This window comes from Orycteropus afer, unplaced genomic scaffold (genome assembly GCF_000298275.1).
Source record: "Orycteropus afer afer isolate SDZICR_OR568_19922 unplaced genomic scaffold, OryAfe1.0 scaffold00424, whole genome shotgun sequence".
In the NCBI taxonomy this organism is placed as follows: domain Eukaryota; kingdom Metazoa; phylum Chordata; class Mammalia; order Tubulidentata; family Orycteropodidae; genus Orycteropus; species Orycteropus afer.
Window position 1 is genome coordinate 1,076,767 of NW_006922011.1, and position 22,334 is coordinate 1,099,100.

Sequence of the window (22,334 nt, forward strand, 5' to 3'; positions counted from 1 at the left end):
TTACCATATTTAGCACTTTATTTGCCACTGAGAAACATTTGGGGACATCTGCTATTTTCAAAACCTTCACAAAAGTTTGGGTCATTTTCAGCCTTTCAAATCTTCTTTACCTGGTGGTGTCTAAATAACTTCATTGGACTTAAGCTTTTTAAAATCAACTCTGAAACCTATTTAAATAGACCCTTTTATTATGGGCTTTATTTATCATGTAGTGGTCATGAAAGAAAGGGATGTCCTAAGCAATATAGTCAATACTAGTTTTAAGGCATAGCCAGCATGATATGTCATATTTCCTGGTGATTATTTTTACAAATCTTAGTTTGAAGTGATTAGTTGCAGCTATACAGTGTTATAATTTAGAATTCTTCTAATATTTTTCAGTAATTATAAAAAACTTTATTCATAGTTGATATTTTTCCTTTTTGAATAATTACTCATTTTCCCCAAAGAGTGCTTATTGGAGAAGGAATTAGAAAGAAATAAATCTTTCATTGAATAGGATTTTTGTTTTAGGTTGAAAATAAATTCTAAATTATTAGTCACTTGTTTTCTTGAAGACATAAAAGCAAAAGCAGTTTAAATGATTACCAACAAGTTAGCAAAATAAATGTTTATTCAGTAGTATCCATTGAGGGAGAGAGACTTTTGTACCATAAAGCCCTTTCTTTATATCACTGCTTTGAAATTTATGTTGATTATCATGGTGCTTTGCTTGCATAAATGAAGATTACCTGCTAAATGCTTTATTTTGTCTTTTGCCTTAGGTGCAAATGTCAATTGTCAAGCCTTGGACAAAGCTACTCCCTTGTTCATTGCTGCTCAAGAGGGCCACAGAGAATGTGTGGAGCTTTTGCTGTCCAGTGGGGCAGATCCTGATCTTTACTGTAATGAGGATAATTGGCAGTTACCTATTCATGCAGCTGCACAAATGGGCCATACAAAGTAAGTGTTAAAAACTGAAAATAAAAATGAACTCACAATTAAGAGCTAATAAGAAATATTCTGGGCCAGACCCATCACCTCCAAGTAGAAGTCTTAGGATTCCCTTCCCTACCAATTTACTGGGTGACTGATTCACCCCTAATCTGTCTCCTGTGCCATCCCCAGCTCCTCTTAGTCTCATACTTAGGTATGAGGTCGAGTAGCTGGCAGTTCAAACCCACCAGCCACTCCTCGGAAGGAAGGTTGGGCAGTCTACTTCTGAAGTGATACTGCCTCCGAAACCCAAGGAAGGGTTGCTATGAGTCGGGGCCGACTCGACGGCACATAACAACAACAACAGGGACTTTTTCAGAATTTTAAGGGTCTTCCCTCTGGTTTCTCCGGCAATGGCCATATAGTCTCTCCTTCCCAGTTTTATCCCAGGGATCTTTAGGCAGCAATCTGATGGTGTTCTTCACTTACTTACTTTGCCTTCCTGACCAGGGAAAGCTTTTGGGTTTGTAACCCCTGTTGGAGTCGAGTGTTTCTTTAGTGTGTCCTCATCTTGGACCTTTGGACAGGACTTTTCTATTTAGTCTTACATCCAACTCAGTCTGTTCCTCTGCCTCTATTAAGATTCTTTGTTAGCTAAAGGTTCCTATGAGATTATTGGTATTTTCTGGAGAGAGAGGGACTTAAGAAAAGTTGGGGCTTCCTGTAATTGGATGTTCTAGTATTGTTAGAAGGTGGTATGTTATTTCATGCTGTTAAGTCTGTTCCAATTCATGACTACCCCATGTGACAGAGTGGAACTGCCCCATAGGGTTTTCTAGGTTTCAGTCCTTATGGGACCAGATCTCCAGGTCTTTCTCCCACGAAACAGCTGGGTGGGTTTGAACCACCAACCTTTCAGTTAGCAGTTGAGCTCTTAATCATTTCTGCAACCAAGGCTCCCTTAGAAGAATTAACCCAGTCATATCTCTGATGAAGTAGCAATGAACAGTTTTTTTAAGATACATGTTTAAAATCTGTAAAGTCATAATTCTACAATAATTTTTATACCTACAAATAGTATTATTTAATTAAAAGAGTAATAGTATAACAGCCATTATTTAGCATGTTTGTTATTGTTGCTGTTGTTAAGTGCCATTGAGTTGATTTCAGCTCATAGCAACCCCATGGAACAGAGTAGAACTGCCCTATAGGGTTTTCTTGGCTGTAATTTTTACAGAAGCAGGTAGCCAGGTCTTTCTCTCGCCTGCAGAGTCTCTGGGTGGGTTCAAACCACCAACATTTCAGTTAGTAGTCAAGCACCTGATTATTTGTGCCACATCTGTCACATGGGGTCACTGTCCGTTGAAAAGTACTCCATAGCACATAACAACAAAACAGGATGTTTCGCGCAGTAGGAAAATAGATTCTGTAGTTTGGTCATTATGCCACTAGGTGGCACGTTATTTTACTGTTTCCTTAAAGATAATTGTAAGTTTGGGCCTTGTAGAATAGATGATTTTTCCAACCCATTTTAAAAAATTTTAAAAAACACATTTATTAAATTTAAGAGATAATAAGCAGACTATTTTAACAAAATATTTAGGTGTTTAAATTTGATATTTTTCTTATTTCTTGATCATTTATTTAAACATAAATCTTAAATATAATTTCTTTATAGCTCTCTGAGCTTTTAAATTGATACTAAAACCCTCTTTGGAATTTGACCTTAGTTGCCCTTAATTTTGAGAATTATGTTTGTCACTGATTATTTCCTTGATAGCTTATTTCTAAGGTATCCCCTTCTGTGAAAAAAAGTTCTCCTTAAATGTTATTATCTTAGACCTACCATACATAGAGTAGGCTGCAAAGAGAACGTTATAAAGGTACATTGGAGTAGCCCTGCCTATCTTTTCCAAGAAAGAAAGGGAATTTCCTGGTTACTTTAAAACGTTTGGTTGCCAACCAAAAAGTCTGCAGTTCAAACCCACCAGCTGCAATGTGGGAGAAAGATGAGGCAGTCTGCGTCCATAAAAATTACAATCTTGGAAACCCTATAGGTTCTACTCTGTCCTGTAGGGTCTCTGTGAGTCAGAATCAACTCAATGGTAACAGGTTTGTTTTTGTTTTGGTTACTCATACGGTTTTATTTTATTTTCAATTTTACATGAGTCATTTAAAGTTACAGGTAATATAAGAACTTAGGTTCTAATGATTTTCTTTAAAACTTTTTCTACTTAGCAACTCACTTCTTTAGAAATTGGTGCCAATATTTAAAGAGCTCATATTCTTTTCAGAGAATAGAATATTATGAGCAACATAAACAGAAATTGTGACGTCATCTTGATGAGAATAATATTCTTCATTTCATGTCATTCACTATCTTCAAAAATTCCTACTAATTAGAAAAATGAAACTTAGTTGGTACTTTAAGAAGGGAAATATTTTCTTGATGCAAATTTATATTGGCATTGTGTTCTGTGCAATGAAGTTTTTAATACTGTCAGTGTGAAGTTAAACAATTTGTCAAAAACTCTAAAGGAAAACATGTTATCTGTTTACTTACAGAAACATAATTCTCTTTCAGATATTTACAAAGAGCTAAATAAATACAAAGAACTTTGTATTAAGCAACAATAATAAGTGTAACATTTTGGGATAACTATGGAGCATATGAGAATTTTAAAATAATTTTAATGTAATTTGAGTATACTTCAGTATAAAGTATACTGAAGATAGAAAGAATTCTTAAGTTGACTTTTAAAATTCATGCTGTAGAAATGTTTGCCTATACTCATATACATATAAAAACATTAAATGCTTCTGAATTTATGTATTTGCAGAATCTTGGAATTGTTAATTCCATTTACTGACCGGGCCTGTGACACTGGGCCAGACAAAGTGAGCCCTGTTTACTCAGCAGTGTTTGGAGAACGTGAAGACTGCCTAGAAATACTACTTCAGAATGGCTACAGCCCAGATGCCCAGATGTGTCTAGTGTTTGGCTTCAATTCTCCCATGTGTATGGCTTTCCAAAAGGAGTATGTATATTTGCTGTATTTTCATTCCTTTGTGCCATATGGAGATGAGAGTGCCTGTGTGGTGCAGATGGCTAAGTTCTTGACTACCCAGAGGTACCTTAGAAGACAAAAACAAAAAAAAAAATCAAACTCACTGCCGTTGTATTGGTTCTGATTCATAGTGACCCCTCCTTGGGTTTCCTGGGTGGTGTTGCTATGAAAGTAGATTGTCCAGTCTTCCATCCAAGGAGTGGCTGGTGGGTTTGAACTACCAGCCTTCTGGTTAGCAGTCAAATGCCTTAGGCACTACGCCACCTTGGAAGATAGGCCTGGTGATTTGCTACCAAAAGATCACAGCCTTGAAAAGTTGGAGCATTTCTCTGTACACATGGGGTTACAATGAGCAGGAATTAACTCCATGGCAACCAACAACCACACCAAATAGGAAGATGTATTCTTAAGTGACTGTGGTAGTTAAGTTTGTGTGTCCTTGCCTGGGCCTGGCTGAGTGGCTGGGCAGCTAGATGTAGTATTGCCCATGATGAGAATGGTAATCAACTCCATGGTGGAATCTACTGTGAGTGGCTGAGTAGCTGCCTTAGAGATGTGGTCTGCTTCCTACATATAAGGAGAAGGCTTGGGGAACGGTGTTTAGCTTATGGCATGCTTGAACCCTGCATGTAGCTGTATTGTTGTTCAGCAGCCTACTATGCTCTGCCAACCTTGGGACTTTCAGCGAACTTGAGTAAATGGACTGCTGTGTGGTTTGGTAATATTGGGCCTGTACCTTTTCACTTGTCAACCTGGGGCTTATCAGCCTCAGCAGCCAGCAGCTGTCTGAGTGAAGAAAAACCTCTAGCTTCAGTGGGCTGGGAGCAGGAAGCAGAGCTGAGGCCCAAGGTCGAGGGGCTTTCACCCAGCCCCTAGAGCCTGGCACTTTGAACTTGGACTTAAAGCCTACAGACCATAAGAGAATAAACTCCTGTTTGTTCAAGCCATCCCATTTGTGGTATATTCTTATCAGAGCAGTATTAGGTAACCAGAACAGCATATGATACTGAGAGTGGAGTGCTGCTCTGACAGATACCTAAAATATGGAAATAGGAGTGGAATGCATACTTGACCTGAGACCTCAGAGGAGAGACCCTGGCATACAGCATGAGAGATGGCAGGAGCAGAGCCAAGAGACTGGCATGAGAAATGACAGAAGCAGAGCAGAGAGACCAACAAGACAGATGACAGTAGCAGAGCCCAGAGACTGGGATGAGACAGCGACAGCCTTACCAGCCCACGGAGGAGAAAGCTAGATGTCACTGGGTAGGCGGCTTCCTGGTGGAGTGGGTTGCCTTCGGGTGTTAATTGGTAGAAGAGACCGGCATGAAATGGAGTAGCAGATTGGTCAGCCCATGGAGCAAGAAAGCTGAGTGCTTTTTGGGTAGGAAGATTTCTGGAAGAGTGGGTTGCTTCAGCATTAATTAGTAGAACTGGAGAGACCCCAAGGAAACAGGAAGCAGAACTGCCTGTGCCTCAAAGGGTAGGACGATGGCCTTTGGGGGTGGAACCACCACAGGCCCCTAGGTTTCAAAGAGCCAGACCTTCACCAACTTGGTTCTGGAGTGTGGGGATGCTCATTTATGTGAGCCAATGGGATGGCGCCATAGCCACTGCCCAAGAGCGAGGGAGCTGAACTGCCATGCCCAAGAGGGAGAGGAACAGGGCCCGCCAGGCCAAGGGGGTGAGGTCACCACTTAGGAACTAGGGGACTGGAGCCACCCAGTGAAGGAGATCCATACAAATGCCACCCAATGAAGATCTGTACAGGTGCCAAGTTGACAAGGACTGGAATTGTGGCAGTTCAGTTTGTGTGTCAACTTGGCTGGGCCTGGTTGAGTGGCTGGGCAGCTGGATGTAATATTCCACATGATGAGACCAGTAATCAACTCCGTGGTGGAATCTACTGTGAGCAGCTGAGTAGCTGCCTTAGAGATGTGGTCTGCTTCCTGTATATAAGGAGAAGCCTTGGGGAACAGTCTCTAGCTTATGGCATGCTTGAGTCCCGCATATAGCCATGTCGTTGTTCAGCAGCTTGCCATGCTCTGCTGACCTTGGGACTTTTGATGGACTTGAATAAATGGCCTGCAATATGGTTTGGTAACATTGGGACTGTGACTTTTTACTTGTCAGCCTGGGGCTTGTCAGTCTCAGCAGCCAGCAGCTGTCTGAGTGAAGAAATGCCTCTAGCTTCAGTGGGCCAGAAGCAGGAGGTAGAACTGAAGCCAAGGTCGAGGGACTTTCACCCAGCCCCTAGAGCCTGGCACTTTGAACTTGTACTTAAAACCTCTAGACTGTAAGAGAATAAACTCGTTTGTTCAAGCCATCCCATTTGTGGTAATTTCTTGTCAGAGGGGTTCTGTTGTTGTTGTTGTTGTTGTTGTTATGTGCCGTCAAGTCGGATTCAACTCATAGCGACCCCTCCTTGGGTTTCCGAGGCAGTATCACTATGGAAGTAGATTGCCCCATCTTCCTTCTGAGGAGTGGCTGGTGGGTTTGAACCGCCAGCCTTCTGGTTAGCAGTCAACTGCCTTAGCCACTGTGCTACCAGAGCTCCCAGAGGGGTACTAGGTAACCGAAACAGTGACTTTTCATGGTGAAACTAAGTATCTTTGTCGGTGCTAAATTATTAACTTAAAAACAGAAAATAGACAAATAGAAAAACCTCCATGTCTGTCTTGTTCAGTAAAGCTGTAGAAAATGAGGTGGTAGTATCAGATTTTCTTCCCTTCCCTTTTTGGATCTGGATTACATTTTTAGTATAGTAATTTTAGGGAATGCTTTCAGTGTGTTAAAGTAAATGTGGAAATTTTGTGATATCTTTGGTTATCGGAACAATTTAAGAATAAAAAATAGCACTTCATTCAGTAAGGGTGACTGCATTTTAGGCTATTATTTATCACTTGAAATTTATATTTATACCGGCCTAGAATAACACTTTAGGAGTTCTGGTAGCATAGTGCCTAAGGCACTTGACTACTAACCAGAAGGCTGGTGTGGTGGTTCAAACCCACCAGCCACTAGGAGGAAGGAAGATGGGGCAATCTACTTCTGTAGTGATACCGCCTCGGAAACCGAGGGAGGGGTTGCCATGAGTTGGGGCTGACTCGACGGCACATAACAACAACAACAGAATAACACTTTAGTATTGTACATATTGGGAGCTCTGGTGAGGTAGTGCTTAAGGCATTTGACTGCTAACCAGAAGGCTTGTGGTTCAAACTCACCAGCTACTCCTTGGAAGGAAGGTTGGGCAATCTACTTCTGTAGATATACTGCCTCAGAAACCCAAGGAGGGGTTGTTATGAGTCAAATCGACTCGACAGCAGTGAGGTTTTTTTTTCTCTCAATTGTAGATATTATTGCATTTCTAATGTATTTGGTATGTAGAATTTTAATACATTTGATGTATGTGAGTCAAAGTAATTAAGTTTAAAAAAAGCTCTGAAATATTTGTTTTATCAATTGACCGTGATCCCATGAGGTAAAAATGAATGACATGACAATTTACGGCTGCTTTACTAGTTTCTGGCCAATAATTAGTCTCTAATGACAGAACTTTGCTTGCTGAAAGTGAGGATGACTTGAAGCACTTACTGATGAAGATTAAAGACTATAGTATGCAGTAAGTATGGATTACATCTCAACATAAAGAAAATGAAAATCCTCACAACTGGACCGATAAGCAGCATCACAATAAATGGAGAAATGATTGAAGTTGTTAAAGATTTTATATTACTTGATTCCACAATCAACACCAATGGAAGCAGTAGCCAAGACATCAGACGACATACTACACTGGGCAAATGTGCTGCGAAAGACCTCTTTCAATAGCTGAAGAGCAAAGATGTCTCCTTGAAGACTAAGGTGCGCCTAACCCAGGCCATGGTGTTTTCAATCGTCTCAAATGCTGAGAGCTGGTTGAATAAGGAAGACCAAAAAAGAGTTGATGCTTTTGAGTTGTGGTATTGGCAAAGAATACTGAAAGTACCATGAATTGCTAAAAGAACTAACAAATCTGTCGTGGAAGAAGTGCAGCCAGAATGTTCCTTGGAAGCGAGAATGACCAGACTTCATCTCATCTACTTTGGTCATGTTGTCAGAAGGGACCATTCCCTGCAGAGGGATATCATGCTTGGTAAAGTGGAGGGTCAAAGAAAAAGGGAAGGCCCTCAATGAGATGGATTGACACAGTGGCTGTCAATCAGTGTAACGATGGGCTCAGGTATAGCAAGGATCATGAGGCTGGGCAGTGTTTCATTCTGTTGGACATAGGATCGCTATGAGTTGGAGCTGACTCAACAGCATGTAACAATAGTAACAACAAGATCCTGTCATGGCTTGAATTGTGTCCCCTAATTTGAGCTGGGCCATGATTCTCAGTGGTTTGACAGTGATGTAATTATGTAATTTGGCACTTATCTAATGATGTAATTATCCGCTATCATGTGATTTGATGTGATCCATCCATCAGTTGTGAAGGAATTAGGGTGGGATACAATACCCTTACTTAGGTCACAGCCCAGATCTGATGTAAGGGTACTATTTCTGGGATGTGGCGTACATTTCCTTTTATTTCATAAGAGGTAAAAGAGGAGAGAAGTGAGCAGAGAAGGAAGGACCTCCTACCATTAAGAAAGAGGAGGTGGGAGTGGAGCTCATCCTTTGGACCCAGAGTCCTTGTGCTGAGAACCTCTTAGACCCAGGGAAAGATTGATGCTAAGACACATGAAGATTGCACAGGAGCATTCTAGAAGCTAAAAGACACAAAGACCTTTCTTCAGAGCCAACAGAAAAAGAAAATCTTACTCTAGAAATAGCATCCTGAATTTGGGCTTCTGGCTTCCTAATTTTTGGTTACCTGGTGCCTCTCTAATAGGAATACCACAAATGGGATGGCTTGAACAAACAGGAGTTTATTCTCTTATGGTTTTGGAGACTAGAAGTCCCAAGTTCAAAGTGCCAGGCTCTAGGGCTGGGTGAAAGCCCTTCAACCTTGGGCTTCAGTCCCAATATTACCAAACAACATGGCGCAAGCCACTAATTCAAGTCCAGAAAAAGTCCCAAGATTGTCAGAGCATGGTAGGCTGCTGAATGAAGACTTGGCTACATGCAGGGGCCAAATGTGCCAAAAAGCTGTAGACCATTCCCAAAGCTTCTCCTTATATGCGGGAAGCAGACTACATTCCTAAAGCAGCTACTCAGTTGCTCACGTCAGAGTCCACCATGGAATTAATTGCCAGTCTCATCATGGGGAATAACTACCACTGGTTGCCCAGCCACTCTGAAGTGGGTCCAGCCAGCTTAACTATAACCTTCACTACTACACTAACTGTGAAAAAATTAATTTCTGTTTGCTAAACTCTACTACTTGTGGTATTTCTGTTATAGCTGTACTAGATAACTAAGACAGATCCCTCAATTTTTACAGTAGAGAGTAAGAATAAGGTTGCTTGTAAGAAAAGGCTTATTGAGTAATATCTGTGGTCTGTTTAGTAATGAAATAAGTTTGACAGGTAGATCCTGCTGTTTTTAATGATGCAAAAGAGGTTGCAGGCATATCTCAAATTTTACTGGCTTCCCTGAAATTTAATTTAAATATTTATCAAGAGCTTATTTACTAGACTTCTCAGCCTTTACAATCTCTTAGAGTAATCAGATACAAAACTTAAACGTTTACTATGTAAAATAATAGTTCATCTTATTTGTTCAGAATTTAAGCTTCCAGGTATATACATTTTATGCTGAGTATTTGGAAATTTGGTTCATATAGATCTGCTTACCCTATGCATAACTTTCATGATAGCATAGAATTTTACTGAATGTCCCCTCAAGTTTCTAAATGGAAGAGCACTAATTCTTTCAGCTTACCTTCAGAAGACTGCATTGATGACTTTTTGTCTTCCAGTTGTCTTTCTCAGTACATCAAACTCCATTATATGTATAAGTGGAGTTTAGTGGAGTTTATATATATATATATTAGATCAGAGTTGAATATTTTTTATTAGAACATAATAGTTTTAGGTAATTTGTGACTATGTGTTTCCAGTGTATTGGTGGTCTTTTTTGGCCTTCATAATAGGAATGGTTTCTTGGTCTTTTTTGTCACAAGAGCTAAGCTCATGCCTCATCATCTTTAAGTGTCATTTGAATAAAACCATACCAACAGTGCCCCTGTTAACACTTAAGCACCTTAAAATTAATGTTACTCCTTCAGGATTTGTTGGTCTTGTTTATGCCTTTTATAGATTCATATAATTAACGTTTGGTGGGAAAAGTCTTAAATAGGCTACTGGATTTTCCAAGATTAGTTGAAATTCTAGGAGCAGTTTATTTTCTTCTTTGATTTCTACAAATCAGTCAATAACATTAACTGACCATTTGTTATATAGTAGGCAATTAACAACCCCTATTAAATTTACTGTGAAAACTGGAAACGTGAGTCCTATCTTTTAAGAACTTAAAACGTAACAAGAAAATTAATCTTTGGTATTATTTACTCTATTATTTTCTTCTTCCTCTAACAAAGAAGTGTTTGTTAATATATTGACTCATGAAAGGCAAGAAACCTATGTTTTTCTGCTGTATCTAGGCTAACTGTAGATATAAAATATTGTCCTATTCTTCAGTAGGAGCATATAAATAGTCAATATTCTATTTCTTTCGTAAATACTCCAAAGTTGTACTTTAGGGAGCTTCACAGTTGGTTTACCTCTTATATCTAAGCTACTCTGTAGAATTTTTTTTTCTGTGTAAACTTCAGTGCTGCTAAGAAATTCTTCAGAAGCAATTTGGTGCTACTTATGGCCTAGATGAAGTAAGCCCAGTACAGCATTCTCTGTTGCTAGTTACAACTAAAACTGTTCAAAATACAAAAACTCTTAAGTATTCTAAGGTTATCAGAAGCAGGGATATTGTGGAAGGGAGTGGTAACTTGGTAAAGTGGCCCATGTGGAGGTGATTTTCCCAGTTTCTTCTTCTTTTATATTTTTTCTTGGTCCTCATGATGTTACCCAGAGAACAGGCCCCAGTCTGTATTTGAGTATCAGCAGTGGCACCAGCAGCTAAAATCCCAATAGAAACCTTGTTTTTCTGACCAAGGCATCAGGTAAAGAAAACCCTGTGGGCTAGAGAGTATAAGAAGAATCCTGGAGAATCGAGAGCTGGAGAAGGGGCTCCCCCAGTTGTGTGTAGGAACCTGCTCTCTAAACTTTCACCCAAATTACAATAAAAATTTTAAAAAAGAAAAGTTATCCAAACAGAAGAGAGAAAAAAGATTTGGGGAAAATGGGAACCAGAGACTCAGGGAGCTAAACAGTTATCTTAAAAGGTCTGATATTCATGGCATTAGACTTCAGGAGAGGGGAAGGATAGTAGTGAAGAGATACTATGTGAATTAGTAATGGATCCAAACTTCTCAACATTGGAAAAATAGCAATTCACAGATTTACGAAGCTTTCTGAACCCTAACAGGATAAATCCAAAGAAAACTGTGCTCAAAACAATCAGACTGCCGAAAATCAAACATAAAGAGGAAGCAGTGTGGTGTCCTGAGCCATAGATAATGAGCTAACAAACTTTGCTTTTTGCACCTCTTGGAAACATGGCTCTTTGAAGAGGCCCTATAGAGTGTAATTGAAATCTGCTTTGATGGCTTTCAAGGGTTTATCTGCTAATTTCTGCCGTGTGAGAACTTGTTGCAGTTGAATCAGATGTAGTTTTAATTAGTAAGATAAATTTTCAGTGAGAAAAGTCATTGGAAAATACTGTCATAGCCTGTGAAAAAGAAAAAAAATGTTAAAACATCAAAGTCACTGTTTTATGGAGTGTGTTCTCCTAGTCCTTCTAAATGACTTTCTTTTGTTTACATAGGACCTATGGCAATAGACTAACTTTTGGTATATCTGCACCATTATTATCTGTTTTGTGATGAATTTAATTGAAAGGGAGGGGGTGTGTCCCAAGGGACTAAACCTTAAAAAGGCATTTGGCTGCTAACCACAAAGTCAGCAGTTCAAATACACCTGCTGCACTGTGGAAGGAAGATGAGGCAATCTACTTCTGTAAAGATTTACAGCCTTGGAACCCCAGTGGGCGTTGCTGTGAGTCAGAATCAATTCAGTGGCAGTGAGTTTGCTAGTGTCATAATTAGATATGTTCCTGATTAATGTGTATATATAAATGAGTTGAGGAGCTCTGGTAGCATAGTGCCTAAGGCACTTGACTGCTAACCAGAAGGCTGGCGGTTCAAACTCACCAGCCACTCCTCGGAAGGAAGGTTGGGCAATCCTACTTCCGTAGTGATACTGCCTCGGAAACCCAAGGAGGGGTCGCTATGAGTCGGGGGCGACTTGACGGCAAATAACAACAACAACGACAATAATAAATGAGTTGATGTACATATAGTACATAGCATAATTTTTGGCACATAGAAGGAAAATACCAAGGTTACTTCTCTTCTCCCTGCCATCCTTTATTTATCTAGAAAAAAAAAAAGAATTAAATTTTAACACCCTATACTATGTTTCCACGACTATTTGTCATACTGTGATGGTTTGCATGTTGCTGTGATCCTCAAAGCTATACCACCAGAATATAGGTCACTCATGGTAGACAAATTTCACTGAAGCTTCCAGATTTCATCATTCAAATAATGACAGAGACAAGGAAGAAAGGCCTGGAGATTCACTTCTGAAAATTAGCCTGTAGAAACTTTATGGATCACAACAGAATGTTGTCCAACTTGCTTGTTTTGTACCCATCATCAGGAGGGATCACTTGCTGGAGGAGGACATTGTATTGGTGAAGCAGAGGGTCAGTGAGGATGGGGGAGTCCCTGGTTGAAATGGATTGGCACAATAGCCTTAATGATGGACTCACCTGTACCAGTGATCATGAGGGTGGCACAAGACTAGGCCATGTTTCACTCTGTTGTATAAGGTCACTGAGAGTTAGAGTCAACTCAATGGCAGCTATCTCTCTCTATATATGCTATATTTATATTTCCTGAGGTCTGGCTGTTTGTTAGCTTACATGTCAGTCAATATAAATGTAATGTGTAAATCACACAGACCATTGTTGGACTCTGTATAGAGCTTGCTGATCAAGCAAGAAAGCTTGTATTTTCCCGGTAGGTTTTGTTTTAGTGTCTATCCAGAACATAATATAGCCAGTGTCTGAGAAAAAGAAATCAAAGCTGAAAAAATGGTTATTTTTTGTTATTTCTTTCAATAAATGAGAATCTTAAAACTTGGAGTCTCTACAATCATATCCCTAAAATTAATTAACATTCAAATAATAAGAATAATTGAATATAATTTTAACTTAAAATCACTATTGTGTATTAAATTTTTTGTTAATGAAATAATGTATGAGTTTCCTGTACCTTATTTACTAGTTAATGATAATTTGAATTTTGGTTACAAAACGAGTACCAGGGAACTGGGAAGATGCCACATTCCAAACTAATTATTAATTATTCAGATTTTTATAGACTTGGTAATAAATAATAAATTTAGTGGTATAAGTTTTAGAATTTTATTTTTATAGCAACAGTATGTTGTTACAGTAATGAGAATTTGGTCTAAGATTATTGTATAAAAAGATAATCAACACTTACTTGAAGTATTAGTGAGCCAAAAATTTTTCTCATTTGTAATATATTTTCTAATATTTCTTTGAGATCTGTAAATTCAGGGTTTTGGCCCTTCTTGTGCTATTAATCTGCTGTCTTTTAGGAGGCTTATCTCCTTCTGCAGGTAGTACAATTAATATCAAAAAGTGATGAAAAAAATAAATGTAAACAATGGCTTTGGGCTTTGAATTTTCCTTGCTTTGTTATTTTATTCAGTTGACTCAACTTTTTAGCTCCGGAACAGCATTCTGAAACATTTTTGCTGGGTATCCCTTTGAGAGAATGAGCTTCCATTTGAAGCTCTGACCTTTAACTCTTCTCACCACTCCGAGGCATAAAGGAGAGGTGTCTCCACCACCGTGCAGATCCATAGCAAAAGCAGTCTGTGTCCTTTGGGGCTAAAAAGTTAACAGCTGCAGTGACATGAAGTGAGTCTTTCAGAGGCACAGTTGAGCTATTCAACTCAAATGAGAAAATGGAAGAAAAGGATTCCTTCAACTGGAATGGGTGTAAGAAGAGGGAAGCTGAGAAATTTCATGTCAATTTGAACAAATATTAATGCCTTTTATATATGGCTTTAGGAGGGGGACCGTGGATTAGCTGGCCTGATTTTATCTGTCTTTCTAAATGATAGCGATCATTTTAATCCAATATTTTTCATGGAAATCATTGTGTCCATTGTCGTCGTCATTTCACATGTGGACACATGTGACAAAACTTCATGTTTTCATTTTATTTTCAGCTCATGGTGGACAGAAAGCATTCAGTTACTATTAGTGTTCACTTATTATATGACCTTTTGATAATTCAGCTAATGGTTAGATATTTTGTTGGCTCTGGTAGCATAGTGGCTACGGCACTTGACTGCTAACCAGAAGGCTGGCGGTTCAAATCCACCAGCCACTCCTCAGAAGGAAGATGGGGCAATCTACTTCCGTAGTGATACTGCCTCGGAAACCCAAGGAGGGGTTGCTATGAGTCGGGTCCGACTCGACAGCAAACAACAACAACAACAATTGAATATAAAATGCTGAGGACGTTTGACTGTTTCTCTCTTAGTTTAAAATAAATTTTGTTTTCTTGTTGAATTTTTTATTATTGTACCCTATTTCTCTGCACATATTTGAACTGCAAAGAGGAGAATGGTAGAAAAATGTATAAGCGCTCCCAAAGGATGTAGACATTTCTTTTTCAGTTTTTAAATTTCTCCTCTTTTTCAGTATCTGATGATATCCACAGATTATATAATGTATAATGTATCAGTTAGTTCTTAATATTTATGTTAAGCATGATGGACTATTTCTTTTTAATCTCTTGGACTTGAGCAATATTTCTGATTGTCTTTCAAGTCCTGAGAAAAAAGTCTGTAGAAGTGTTCAGGAAAATACATGCATAAGCCCATGTAATTTATATTTTAACCAAAAGTTATATAAGCGCTGGAAGAAAGGCCTACTGCTTCTGAAAGATTACCACCATTGATATGGAGTACAGTTCTACTCTGAAACACATGGAATCAGCATGAGTCAGAATTGACTCACTGGCAACTGAGGTGAGGGACCAAGCCCTAAGGTCTACTGTGTTCTCAGTGGCATGTAATAATCAGGTAATACAGAACTTCTGGAGTTTGCGCATTTGAGACTTTTTTAATTACCTTCCATATTTTGCAGGGACCAGAAGCTGATTACATGCTGATAAATTTCTATGATCCTCCAGTTTATTTTGTGTTTATTATTGTGCGTACAAATGGCAGTTGGGTTGGAAAGCATCTGTATGCACTAGGTAGTTTTATAAGCCTTTTGGGAATGTGTGCTCTTGCCTATTCTAACACACCAAAAAAAAAAAAAAAACAACCCAACTCACTGCCATGGAGTTGGATCTGACTCATACCAAGCCCTCCTTGGGTTTCCAAGGCAGTATCACTATAGAAGTAGATTGCCCAACCTTCCTTCACAGGAGTGGCTGGTGGGTTTGAACCGCCAACCTTCTGGTTAGCAGTCAAATGCCTTAGGCGCTACACACCAGAGCTCCATGTGAATAATTGGTGCATTTTCCAAAGTCTGATTTGTCATGCATTATAATTCTGCAGATCGTTAATAAGTATTTTTTTTAAAACTCAGTTGCCCCTGTGTCTATTCCGACTCACAGCGACTCTTTAGGACAGAATAGAACTGCCCCTATTACAGGGTTTCCAAGGCTGTAAATTTTTTTTTTTAAATTTTTATTATGATTTGGGTGACAGTTTACAGAACAAATTCATTTTCCACACAGCAGTTCACATACGTTCTGTCTTATGACATTGACTGCAGTTTCCCACAATGCAACAGCTCTTCCTATTTCCTCCCCATAGTTACCTCTTCCCTGTGTCCTTCACTCACATGCACACCTGCCCCCTGAGCTGTCTCCTTATACTTACACAGCCCTTTTATTCTCCCATGATTGATCTCTCCAAGGAGTGCATCTACCTGATGTAAATGTTCAGCTCATATACCTATCTTTTGTTTGGCTGGAAGCCACAGGAGTGGGTTCAATTCCAGATGTGAAGGGTAGCTAGGGGCCATAGTCTCAGGGGTTCTACCAGGGTCTATCAGACCAGCAAACCTGATTCCCCCCCCCCCTTTTTTTTTCTATATGATTTTGAGTGTTGTTCCACATTGTTCTCCCTCTCTATCCTAGATCTCCTACATAGATCCCCCTCTGAGTTGTTGACAGTGGTAGCTGGGCACCATCTAGTTCTTCTGGTCTCATAGTCATGTAGGTTGATGATCGCATGGTGTGCCAGTGGCTTGGACTAATTGTTTCTGTGAATCTTTGGTTTTCTTCATTCTTCTTTGCTCTGGATGAGGAGAGACCAATCGTTGCATTTAGACAGCTGCTTGCAAGCTTTTAAGATCCCAGTTACTACTCACCAAAGTAGGACATGGAAGACTTTTTTTGTGTAGTATGTTATGCCAATTGAGCTTGATATGTCTCCTGTGACCATGGTCCTGAGTCAAAGGCCCAACTTCTCGCTCCCTCCGGGTACCTGGCTGTGGCCAAGAAGTGATTACAATCTTGTCTCTTGTCAGCTCTACTATGTACCTGGCAATTCATACAAATACACTTGTAGAATCATTGTCTGCCAGCCTTGTACATGGTCATGGGCACACTCCCCTCTGCATGGTCATACCTAATCGTTCAGCTTGTCTACCCATCTATCCACCTGTAGATCAAATGTTTGCCTTCACTGACAATGCAGTACTGTATGTGCAAGAGGGTTCATCTCTGTTGTCTGTACCTCCCATTCACCTCTCTATGTCTTCTTCTTCCTCAGTGCCACTGTGTTGATCACTTACATTTGGTACATTGCCAAGGCTGTAAATCTTTACTACCATGTCTTTGTTCTGTGGAGTGGCTGATGAGTTTGAACCTCTTTTGGTTAGCAGCTGAGCACTTAACCACTGGGCCCCATGGCTCCTTTTAATAAGTACTACATCAAATAAAAGAAGTTGTCTGGTTAATTAAGTTTGAAAAGCACACAATTGAACAGTGCTAAACAGGTATCTTTCCTAGAGGGCCTTTAATAATTTTTTTTTTTTTTTTTAATGATGATGTGCTTTATCACCACTACTCACCATAGTGGGAGGTAGAACATAAACTTTAAGAACTATCTTATGCCAATTCACTGGCATTTGAAAGAAGGGAATGGATCTACAAAAGTTTGAAAAGTCTGGAAACATGAGAAAAGTTTATGTTTACAATAAATACAGTATTTTACCTGTGTTTACACACTTCCTAGACATTTTACACTCTGTTTATTATGCTTTTTTCAGTTTAACAGACCCATTGCTGTAATTTTATAGGTACTTCTGAAAAAGTGTCTGGAGGTTGAGCATATGTATGCATATTGAGCATATAATTTGAATATGTTAACTAGCATACTATTTAAAAATAAATTATCTCCTTTTAGAACTCAAGTATAGTGTACTCCAAAACCAAGCTCATTGCCATGGAGTCAATTCTGACTCATAGTGACCCTATTGGACAGAGTAGAACTGTCCCATAGAGTTTCCAAGACTGTAAAACTTTCTAGAAGCAGACTGCCTCATCTTTCTCCTGTGGCTGGTGGGTTCAAATTGCCCCCCTTTGGTCAGGAGCCAAGTGTTTAACCACTGTGTCATGAGGGTTCCTGTATAATACATAAAGGTTCTCAAGTTGATTTCATTATAAAGCTTTTTTTTATATGGAACACTATCAGGGACTAGTGTTCCATAGAAGATACTTTGGGAAATGTAGGTCTGGCATTAAAATATATTCCTCAATTTGACTATTTCATGAGGTGTTCAGCTTAGTGTTAGGGAAGAGATCTTTCAGATATTTTCTGTATCATTCTCACTGTTAGATTTTGGTTTGATATTACTATCTCAACTCTACCAATTACTAGCTCAGTAACTACAGTTTTTCCATCTAAAATAGGGATGATACTAGAACCTCTTTGTTAGGGTTGTTCAGAGGATTAAAACAAATCATGAATGAAATGCATTTACCATAGTGTCTGGTACAGATAAGTACTCAAAATTTGCTATTATAGGAAATCATATGCACACATGTTCCTCTCACAGCTTTAGAGAGAGATGGTTTCTCTTTTGGCATTGCCAAAATTAAAATTTTCTTAGCTTGAATTACAAGCATAGGTGCTATATTGAAATTTTAATAAGAAAGCTGCTGGTTTTGTAATTTTTTCCAAATGGAAAATGGCTAAGGTATCTATCTGTAGCACTTAATCTAATAAGGTGCGCTTAGAGACTATCAACATGCATATACTCACCTTTTTATTTTGTAGCAACAGTATGTCTTCCAGACTCAGTCTTTAAGCACTATTATTGCTTAGGCTATTGATGATTTCAAATGGCTCAAGGGGAGAATTCCACCAGTCCCTGTATTGCACAGTGAATACACACACCTGGAACATTGCCAGGCTTCCTGAGAATTTTATATCACATTCGTAATGAGGCAGCATCTCAAGTCTTTCTCACAGTTTTCCTGCATATTTAATGGAACATGTTCAGCAGTTCACATGTAGCTTGTCTGTTCTATAGCAGCATCAGCAAGTGATAACTGTAGGCAAAATAATGAAAGCCTAGTTAAAGTGGTCAAAGTGGTTGAAATAAATTGGTAATACTGTTTAGAACCATCAGTCAGAAGAATATCCTTTGGCATCTCTTGTAGTGCAGGTTGTCTGGCAACAAATTCTCTTAGGTTTTGTGAATCTGAAAGCAGCCAGGTGAGAGCATGCATTACATTCAAGGCTGCTTTCAGAACAAATATGAATGATGGCTGCCTTCTCATCAGGAACAAATAGCAAGATGTCAGACCGTCAACAAAATAACAAAATTATTAATTTTTTTTAACTACTAAACTATGGAATTATAGACTCTTTTCTTTTTATAATTGTTGTGTAGTGATTAATAGCAAAGAAAGTAATACTTATTCTTTTAAAGGAGCACAAATTGAAGAATAAATAGATTTATAAAGCTATACCTTGGTTAGGTAAGGAGCCCTGATGGCGCCATGCTTAAGTACTTGGCTGCTGACTGAAAGGTCGGTGATTTGAATCTACCAGTTCTTTGCTGGTGGGAGAAAGATGAGGCAGTCTGCTTCTGTAAAGGTATCTATACTTGGAAACCCTATAGGACAGTTCTGCTCTGTCCTGCAGGATTGCTTTGAGTCAGAATCGACTTCACGGCAGTGGTTTTTATGTTTGTTCATTTGTTTGTTTAGCCCTATGTATCAGAAAGGTTAAGTAACATTAGCTCAGAGTCACACAGCTAGTAAGTGGCTGAGCAGGCTAGCTCCAGAGTCTGTGCTCTTTGTGACTTGGCTGTGATACTTCTTTTGATATGTTTAACCAATTTGCTCTCTTGCAAAAGGTTGTACTATGTTTAAATCAATTTCACTACACCTTTACTAGTATTGGATGACACAATATTTCTTTTTTCTTTTAAAAAAACAAAATAGTGGTTTACTAGATATAAAATGATATGCCTGTCTATGAAAGTATTTAAGATAAATTTTTAAATAAAAAAATATAAGTTAAATATTTGTTCATTAAAAAAAGAAAAGCTTTTGCGTATCCCTGTTTTTCACCACTGGAAATTTAAAAGTAAGAGGGAAATTGGCTGATGCTATTACTAAAGGAAAATGGTGTCTTGCAGAGTCCTGGAGTCATCTGTCCTTAGGGACTGACCACATTGTTTAACAACTTTGTTTGGCAAGTAATTTATAGTGGAGATATAATTGAACCCCCCCCATCGCAATTTGAGAGGAGCTTTCTGTTATCAATTATAATTTTTAAAATTATGTTTATTTTAAATTAATTTTGTAAATTATAAGAGTTTAATTTCTGCTCATAGTTGAAAATTGAAAACCTTTCAGGAAGGTGTAAAGTGAAAAGTAACACACACACACACACACACCCATGCTCTCTCCCCACCCCTGTCTCTAATTCTCAATCTCAACCACCCACTTTCTCATCTACTATTCTTATTTTCTATAAGTAACTACTGTTAACAATTTGTAAGAATTATTTATGTCAAATTCTGACTTGTTTATTTTTTTATTTACATATATTTTCTATGGTACAGCTGTGAATTCCTTGGAATTGTGAATATTCTTTTGAAATATGGAGCCCAGCTAAATGAACTTCATTTGGCCTACTGCCTGAAGTCTGAGAAGTTTTCAGTATTTCGCTACTTTTTGAAGAAAGGTTGCCCGTTGACATCATGGAGCCATATATCTGAATTTATAAATCATGCAGTTAAAGTACAAACAAAATATAAGGAATGGTTGCCACATCTCCTGCTTGCTGGATTTGACCCACTGCATCTACTATGCGGTTCTTGGTAAGCAGTCATACCACAGTGGACCCTAGCCCTTTTTGGATGAATATGCTACCTTAAATTGTCCCTGATTTCTTGAGATCCCTGGTTGGGAGAAGGATGTGTGTGTGTGTGTGTGTGTGTGTGTGTGTGTGTTAAATGTGATGGCTGGGTGGAGGTGCAGGAGTTGGAGGCTCACTAAAGGTGAACTTGAGTATCAGGATACAGTCTTGGGAAAAGGTTAGAAGTGACTGGAAGGAGATATGAAGAGATGAATATCTGTGAGTTGTTCTGAGAGGGACATTTTTTCTACTACTTTAAAAAATAAATAAATAACAAAACATGACTTTATTTAGCTATTTTCCCTTTTGATTTTATATGATTTAAAGCTACTGTGAAGTTACCATACATATTTAGAATTTTTTTTTTACTTGTAGTTACATCATTTTTTCTTTCCTTTCTTTTTTCTTTTTTAAATGGGTCAGCACATTTTTCTTTTTTTTAAAGTGTTCCTTCCTCTTCCCTCCCAACCCTGATAACCAACAAAGAAAGTTTCCTTCCATATATAAACCTTTCCTTGACTTTTTACAATAATAAACTATACTATATTTGTTCTTCAGTGATTGACTTCTTTCACTCAGCGTAATGTCCTCCAAGTTCATCCATGTTATACAGTGTTTTGCAGATTCTACATTATTCTTTAGTGTTGCATAGTATTCCATTGTGTGTATGTACCATAGTTTGGTTATCCATTCCTCAGTTGATGGGCACCTACGTTGTTTCCATCTTTTGGCTCTTGTAAATAGTGTTGCAATGAACATGGGTGTGCATATATTTGTTCTTATCCTGGCTCTCACTACTTTAGGATATATACCTAGTAATGGAATTGCTGGGTCAAATGGTATTTCTAATTCCAGCTTTTTAAGGAATCTCCATGCTGCTTTCCACAGTGGTTGTATCGTTTGACAGTCCGGCTAGCAGTGTACGAGAGTCCCAATCTCTCCGCATCATTGTCCGCATTTGTTATTTTCTGTTTTGTTGAACTTTGCCATTAGTGATGGGGTGAGATGGTAGCTCATTGTTGTTTTGATTTGCATCTCTCTTAATGATCATGATTATTTCTTCATATGTTTGTTGGTGGCCTGAATACCCTTTTGGTGAAGTGTCTATTCATGTCTTCTGCCTATTTTTTAATTGGATTGCTAATCTTTTTGTTGCTGAGGTGTTGGAATTTCCTATAAATTTCAGAAATAAGTCCCTTGTCAGATATGTCATTGCTGAATATTTTTTTCCAGTCCGTAGGTTCTCTTTTTACTATTTTGGCAGTGTAATTATTGACAAATATGAATTTGTTGCTGTCATTTTGTTATGTTCTTTTTTGTGGTGGTGCTGATTTCTTTGTTCCATATAATTTTCTATTCTGAGCTCATTTTGTTTATGAATCTTATTATCACCTCCTTTGTGACTGTTGTTTTAGTATTTGCGAAATATTTGTGCTGGTTCTCTTTTTTATTTTGATGTGAAGGTTTATCATTTTTATTTGAGGTTACCCTGTGATTTATAATTTTCTTCCCAAGTTTAGAATAGTCCATTCTATCTTGTAGTTGTCTTGACTTCCATACCATCTAGAAGTTCTGTAACTAGACAGTTTTTTTTCCCTTCTTTTTGGTTTGTAGTTGTCCTCATTTGTCAATTGATATTTCTGTTTCCCTGTGCATAATCTTGTAGGCTTATTTACTTTGGATACTTCCATAACTGGGTTGGTTTCTGGATTATGTCACCATATGTGTTAATGGTCAGTTGTTTGCTGTTGTTGGTTCTCTGTCCAAAGGACTCCCTTTAGCATCTCTTGTAAGGTTGGTC

The 22,334-nt window shown here is 38.5% G+C and overlaps 1 protein-coding gene across 1 annotated transcript in view; it reads left to right on the top strand.

Annotated features, from left to right (window-relative positions):
- The window catches only part of ASB3 (ankyrin repeat and SOCS box containing 3), a 143,500-nt gene that overhangs the window by 101,939 nt on the left and 19,227 nt on the right, over window positions 1-22,334 (top strand). Inside the window, exons 5-7 of the mRNA XM_007954006.2 lie at window positions 765-942; window positions 3,756-3,953; window positions 20,238-20,495. Coding sequence (XP_007952197.2) covers window positions 765-942; window positions 3,756-3,953; window positions 20,238-20,495 — 634 coding nt within the window. The remainder of the gene's footprint in view (window positions 1-764; window positions 943-3,755; window positions 3,954-20,237; window positions 20,496-22,334) is intronic.